A 7,109-nucleotide genomic window follows, 5' to 3' on the forward strand; every position below is an offset into this window, starting at 1 on the left:
GTGTCCCTCCTTCCCCGACCCAAGGCTTGCTTTCCCTGTACCCTTGCTTTTCTCTGGAGTTTCCAGGTCCTGCCTGAATCTAGCTCGTGCAGATGGCGCTAGCCTCTGGACAGAGAGGGAGTGTCTCAGCTTACATCCCCCGGGGAATGGAGCTTGTTGTGCCTCAGCGTGTCACCCACAACTTCTCTGGGCACCATGTGAGCACTGAGGACTTGCCAGGGACTGTGTGTGTGTGTGTGTGTGTGTGTGTGTGTGTGTGTGTGTTTGTTGGGGGTTGGAGGGGGGGAGGTGAGAGTAAAGTCCAGCCTTTGAAAGACACACACATTCAGCTAGCCCTGTGAGTGGGAGCCCACGCCTAACCGCAGGGTCTTGCTGCCCGGAAGTCAGGCTAGCAGGGAACCGGAGGGTGCAGCTGGCACTGTGTGTGCGAATGAGTGTGTTGGAGACAACGTTTAGCAGTGTGAGTGCATGGGATAGGGTACTGCGTTAAACTCCAGGTTTTTTGGAGGTTTTTTTGTATAAATGTAAGGGACACAAGTGCAGTTTTGTTACATGAATATATTATAAAGTGGTGAGGTCTGGGTTTTCTGTGTAACCATCACCTAAATAATGTCCATTGTACCCATTAAATAATTCCTTATCCCTCCCACCCCACTCACTCTCCTACCCTTCCAAGTCTCCAGTGTCTATTATTCCACACTCTAAGCTCCAGTTGTTAAACTGCTTTTGAAAAATCTGGTGACTCCAAACCCACCTGGTACCACTTACTGCTGTGGGAGATTAGGAAAGTCACCGCACCTCTCTGTGCCCCATTTCCCTGTACAGGGGGGTAATCCTAAACCTCACTGCTGTGAAGATTAAATGAGATACAGGAAATGTTTGCAACAGTGCCTGGCACTCAGTGAGTGCCAGGTAAGTATTTGATGTTAGTAATTAACTTGTTTATGGTTACTGCCTGTTTCTGGCAAATGACTGGTTTCTGTTAAAGTTGTGAAATAAAAATTTCTTCCTATTACATTTATTTAAGTTGTGGAAGATCTATTTAAGGAAGAATATTAAGCAAATAATAGTTCTGCTGATTCTGAGATACAGCTTTAAATGGTGATGATGGTCTCAAAGGACAGAGAGGTGGGAGTCCCCATTCACAGTAAGCCAGAGCTTCTTATCATGACTTTCCTGGCATTGGGGAGCCTCCAGCCCATCCCCAGACTGGCCCAGGACCCAGGGATTCCAGGTCATCTGCATTCCCTGCCGGACCTAACTCGCATCCAAAGGTGCCTTCCAAATTTCCCCAGACCGGCATTCCCTGGCCCCACTGCCTGTCTGGAATCCTCAGCGCTCCTTGCCCTTATGTGCTGCCACCTGGTGGTCAAAGTTGGGAATAACATCTCAACCCTTCATCCGGAGATGTCCCTGGAGATGGGGTCCCTGGAGAGAGGAAGAGATGGTCTTGGGTCTTGGGATGGGAGGGTGCAGATGCCTGGCTAGACGCCCGGGGCCTTGAGAGCTTCCCTGTGAAGACACTCTCTCCCAGGGACTCGCATTCATTCATTCATTCGACAGATACAGAACACCCACTCCGTGCTGAGGTCGGCGTGGAGAGGGTGAGACCCCTGCAGTGCCTGCCCTCACAGCATTTCCATTACAGATGGGAAGCACGGAAAATCCGGAAAAAGAGAGAGCGCGGTGAATGCTGCTGTGAAGAAAACAGCAGGTACCAGGATGGGAAGCGTGTCCGGTGTAAGGAGGGTGCTGGGGCAGGCCTCGGGGAGGTGGCATTGGAGCAGAGATGTGACTCCAGGAAGCAGAAGCCAGCAGGTACCATTGCAAAGGCCCTGAGGTGATGTTCCAGTTGCTGTTGCTAGGTAACAAACTGCCCTAAAATTTGGCCGCTTAAGACAACCATTTAAATTTTGCTCACAATTTTGTGTATCGGGAATTGGGGCATGGGCTTGGCTAAGTATTTCTCATGGGAGTCTCAGGCTGCTGCAGTCAGAAGGCAGCTGGCACTGCATCACTGGGAGGCTCACCCTGGTCGAGTGTCCCACTGCTCACACTGGCAGGTGGTGTCCGTCTGGGAGCTCTGCTGGGCAGTGATGCAAGGATCCCCTCAGGGCACCCTTCATCCTCGGGGCCTCCTGGGGCACCCTCCAGCCTGGGGACCTCCTCGGGGCACCCTCTGGCTTGGGGTCATCCTGGGGGCACCCTCCAGCCTGGGAGTCTCCTTGGGCCACCCTCTGGCCTCCAGACCTCCTCGGGGCACCCTCTGACCTGGGGCCCGGTATGCTGCTCCCATAGAGCCTGGCCATTTTCTGACCTGGCCTGGGGCTGCCTTTTGTTAGTTACCCGAAAATCGCTGAGGCTGGACCAGACCCAGGAGTGGGGCCACACCAACCAACCAGCAGTGCCCGAGAATTTGCAGGCATGTTTTAGAACCACCACCGCCTGTCCCAGGAGCAGCAGGGAGGCTCTGGAGTGGGCGAGGGTGAATGGGTGAAGTCAGAGAGGCAGACAGGGAGTCCAGATCCCACAGGTAGGGTTTTCTAAGCACAGAGGGAAGCCGTCCATGAAGAACAGCTAAATCACAGACACCACCTCTGCTGCTCTGTGGTAGGCAGGGAAGAGGTGGGGACCCGGAGGAGCCAGAGCTGTCTCTGTGAGAGATGATGCTTTTTCCTCGTGGAGGAAACCGTTAGAAAAATACTTCATCTTGTCTGGCGCGTGTCCTGTGCGAGGCACTATTCTAAGCCCTCCATGCGTGTTATCTCATGTGATCCTCAGATGCATCCTATGAGGTACATAATAGACTTTCATTTTATAGATGAGGAAACTGAGGCACCGAGAGGCTCGGTAACTTACCCAAGGACACAGCTAGAAAGTGGTGTAGCCAGGGTTGTTTGAACCTAGCAGCCTGCCATATTTAACCTCTGTGATCTTCATTCTCCCTCTCTTTTTTTTTTTTTTTTTTTTTTTTTTTGCCCAAGCTGGAGTGAAGTGGCGCGGTCTCGGCTCACTGCAACCTCCGCCTCCCAGGTTCAAGCAATTCTCCTGCCTCAGCCTCTCAAATAGCCAGATTACAGGCGCCCACCACTATGCCCGGCTAATTTTGCTTTTTTAGTAGAGACAGGGTTTCACCATGTTGCCCAGGCTGGTCTCAGACTCCTGACCTCAGGTGATCCTCCTGCCTCAGCCTCCCAAAATGCTGGGATTACAGGCATGAGCCACCGCACCCAGCCAAGATCTTCATACTTTTAAATAGTTAGGCAATGTTTGTTTTTAATGAAACTATTTTGGGGTCACTAGATTTGTGTGCAGTTGTAAGGAAGAGAGATCCTGTGTCCCCTTTACCCACTTTCCCCCAGTGCTGAGATCGTGCAGAACCACAGTGCAGTAGCCCGGTTGGGATGTGACATGGATGCCATCTTCTGCACAATGTTCACCTTTTCTCAAATTGGTTGCTGATGTTTAAAACTCAGGAGATTTCAGAAAACCTGCTGGATTTCTGGCTGCTCTTGGGCCGTGAGACGCGGGGCCTCCTGTGCAGTGGGCCCTGGGACCAGGTCTCAGTGCAGTTTGTTGAGGCTCTGTCTGTTGGGGAGTGCAGGGTGAGCTGGGCATGGGAAGCAGCTGACTGAGAAGCAGTCTCCCCACCCTGAGGGGCAAGGGACCTGCGTGCTTAGGGGCTGCTCCCTGGGCAGGTGGGGAGGGGCTGCTAATTCTCCCTTGCAGCTGCCCTCTGAGTGGGAAGAGGACACTCAGGGTCACCAGAAGACACCCTTGAGAAGGCAGCCGAAGGTGCTGGCCACTGGCATCCAGGCCGTACAACTTCTGTCTTGTGCACTCTGTTCCCAGGGCCTGCAACAGCACCTGGCATAAGAAGGACTCAGTGTGGAATGCTTAAGCCTGAGCACCTTTCTGCATGCTCTGTCCCAGGTGGCCCCAGCTGGTGAGGAGCAGAGATGCCACAAGCCCAGTATGAAAACAAACCTTTTCCTTCTTCATTCATACAACACGACGCACCCCAGTCACCAAAGTATATGTGGACTTTTTCCAGCAGCCAGCTTTTCAGCTGGGTGTCTCCTCCAGCTGGGTGTCCCAGTCAGCTCAACTCTGATACCACCTGCTGGGGATGGCATGAGATCCCACAGGTTGAGGGCTTAGTCCCACAAGATCACCCCCTACTTCAGATGCTGCAAACACGGGTTGTGGTCTATGGACTGTGGTTTTGACCACAGTCTAGCTATAAACTGGGTTTTCCAGGGTTCATTTAATTTGCTACTGTGGCTCACAAAACTCAGAGAAACACTTTATTATTGATGTGTACTTGTTTCTTATAAAGGACATTACAAAGAATATAGACGAACAGCCAGATGGACAAGATGCCCAGGACGAGGTGTGGGGAAGACGCACAGAGCTTCTGTCCTTCTCTGGGCATGCCCCTCTCCAGGAATCTACCTGTGCTCAGCTGTTGGGAAGCTCTTCTGAACCCTGTCCTTTTAGGTTTTTAGGGAGGCTTCATGACCTACACAACTGACTAAATCATTGGCCTTTGGTGATCAACTCAACCTTCGGCTTCTCTCTCCTCCCCCAAATCAGGGGGCTGCTGAAAGTTCCAACCCTCTAATCACAGGTTGGTTCCCTTGTCAACCAGCCCCCATCCTGAGGATATCAGGGATCTGCCATGAGTTCCCTCATTAGAACAAAAGGGCTCCGCTCCTGTCACCCAGGAAATTCCAGCAGATCTAGGAGCTCTGTGTCAGGAACCAGGGTCAAAGACCAAATGTTAGAACAAAAGATTCTCCTAGAGTTTCTATCTACCAGGGCCTCAGGAGATTTGTGGCAGGAACAGGGAAGAGACCAAAGCCTGTTTCTTATTCTGTCACAGTCTCACATCACCCCCATTAAGGGCGCCCTCCTTGTGCCACAAAACGGCCAGCATGGATGGGAGGGTCCTAGGGCCAGACCTCTGGGTCCTCAGGGCTCCAGTCTGAGCCCCCCCTATGACTGTGTAACCCTGGGCAAGTCCCATCCTACTCTCCATCTGTTTCTTCATCCTTAAAATGGGGGCAACGAAATCCTCAGGGCTGACCCACAGGATGCTCTCAGAGGAGCAAACACTCAGAAGGCAGCTGAGTGGGCCCTGCACTGGGGCTTGCCTAACGGCGCTCTTCCCCCTTACAGCCAAGCAGTCCATCGCCACCCACTTGTGTGGATAGGACATGGCCAAAGGCCACAGGGCTGGTCAGGCTCTGCACCGGGTACACCCAGGTGTGTCGCTTCCCCAGGACTGCTGGAATTCAACTTCGGCCACTTCTTGGCTGTGTGAGGGAGACCTGGGCCTTGGTTTCTCCATCAGTAGTATAGGGCTCATAAAGAGTGCTTTCTGGCAGAGTTGTTAACAGATTTGGGGATGAGGGTCATCCCTCAGGCAGGTCTTTCAAAAAGAGCTTTGGGAAGTGGTACAGCGGTGTGCCCTCCAGCGGGAGTCAAGGAGGGCATACCTGCTGCTGGGGGCTCCCGCTCCACCTGTCACCCCACCCCCCAGCAGGAGGTAGCAGGAGGAGGGGATCTACACTCTATGCCCAGTTCAGTGTCACATGGCTCCCCATCTCCTCATCATCAACATCAAATGTTTGGTGTGGTGCCCTGAGGGCTGCCACAGCGCACCCCAGTATTAGAGCCCCTCCCACCCCCTAAAGCTGTCCTGGACAGCACAGCCCTCCTGGAAGGGGAAGTGGGCCCAGCCCCCCTCCCCATCGTGAAGCCTGCCCTCCCGCAGAGCACTGCCCTCCCCAGGTCAGCACTGCAAGTGCCCTTCCTGAGGCCAGTGACCCTCCGACCTGCACATGACTCCCTGCACAGGCCAGGCACCCAATGAGGGACTGGAGGAGGTGGCCCTGCGGCTGGAGGTCCCCGCCCTGCTGGGCTTTATCTACCCAGTTTCTTCCTAGTCTCCCCACAGTGCTGGCCTCTACCTCCATCTCAGCTACACATGTCCAGCCTCCAGGTGCTGTGCTCTGGCCTGCCCCTGCGACCCCTCCCAGAGAACCGGGGACGCCAGGCTGGGGTGCCCCATGCCCCAGTCAGGACCCCCGGCCTCAGCCTTGTGGAGAAACAGGTAAGCAGTGGGCCTGTGCTCCTGAGACCTTGGCCTCTAGGCATCCTCCAGGTGGTCCATAGTGAGCACCCAGGCTTCCTGCCCTCTTGGTGGGAGCTGCTCAGCCGCCCACCCTGGACTCCAGAGGCTCCAGCTGGTGCGGGTGCAATGCATGGTGGACTCTGTCTCTTGGGTGCAGCTGCCCTTGGGTGCAGGATCACTGTGCCTGTTTACAGATGAGGACCCTGAGGCTCAAGGTCAGCAGCCGGTCAGTGGTGGCACTGTGGCCACCTCCAGTGGGAGGAGGCCCTGGGCGGGTGTGAAGTGTCCCACACCCAGCACCGGGTCTGCCCCAGCACGCAGAACATTTGCACACAGGTCAGCTCTTGTTTTCATTTGCAAATGTCCCTTTCCCAAATCTCCAGAGAACTTTCAGCTGCATGGCTGAACCCAGTAGCCGGCAGGCGGGTGCTAAGGAAAGATGGGCTAAGGCCAGTATCCCCTCACCTAACAGCAAAGCAGGCCAGGGATGGTGCACGCTTGCCAGCGACACCCTGTCTGGGAACCTCCCTTTTGTCATTTGTAAGCTTGAGATGAAAATGGTGACACCAGAGGATTGTGGAGAAGAGTAAATGAAATAAAGTGGATGACATGGTTATATAGGCTTTCCTCCTACTTTTTACTGGAAACTACTCAAGAATTTCAGAAACAGTAGAGAAGTGGAAACTGCAAACAAGCATAAAGATTAAAAGAGGAATCCTACCTCCCCAGAAAAAGACAGCCGCCCTTTGCACCAGAGCCCCCTGGACTTTCCTGGAGCCACCCACAGAGGCCTAACAGGACGCAGTGGGGACAGTAGGGGTCGCTCAGCGGGGAGCTGGCGCTGGGGAAGGGGAAAAGGGGAAGCAGGTTGGTGGGGTGGGAGGGGAGGGGAGTTGGGGGGCTAGGAGGATGCTGGAGAGCCTTGTGGGAGTATGAGACTGGGGGCAGGTGGAGCGGGCGCTGGAGGGAA

The 7,109-nt window shown here is 54.2% G+C and overlaps 1 protein-coding gene across 2 annotated transcripts in view; it reads left to right on the forward strand.

Annotated features, from left to right (window-relative positions):
• Positions 1–5,944: 5,944 nt before the first annotated feature.
• Positions 5,945–7,109, forward strand: part of UROC1 (urocanate hydratase 1) — a 35,676-nt gene continuing 34,511 nt past the window's right edge. For both annotated transcript variants that reach the window (XM_011971512.1, XM_011971511.1), the window contains exon 1: positions 5,945–6,118. In XM_011971512.1, coding sequence (XP_011826902.1) covers positions 5,993–6,118 — 126 coding nt within the window. In that variant the 5' untranslated portion in view covers positions 5,945–5,992. The remainder of the gene's footprint in view (positions 6,119–7,109) is intronic.

This window comes from Mandrillus leucophaeus, unplaced genomic scaffold (genome assembly GCF_000951045.1).
Source record: "Mandrillus leucophaeus isolate KB7577 unplaced genomic scaffold, Mleu.le_1.0 Scaffold123, whole genome shotgun sequence".
NCBI classification, from domain to species: domain Eukaryota; kingdom Metazoa; phylum Chordata; class Mammalia; order Primates; family Cercopithecidae; genus Mandrillus; species Mandrillus leucophaeus.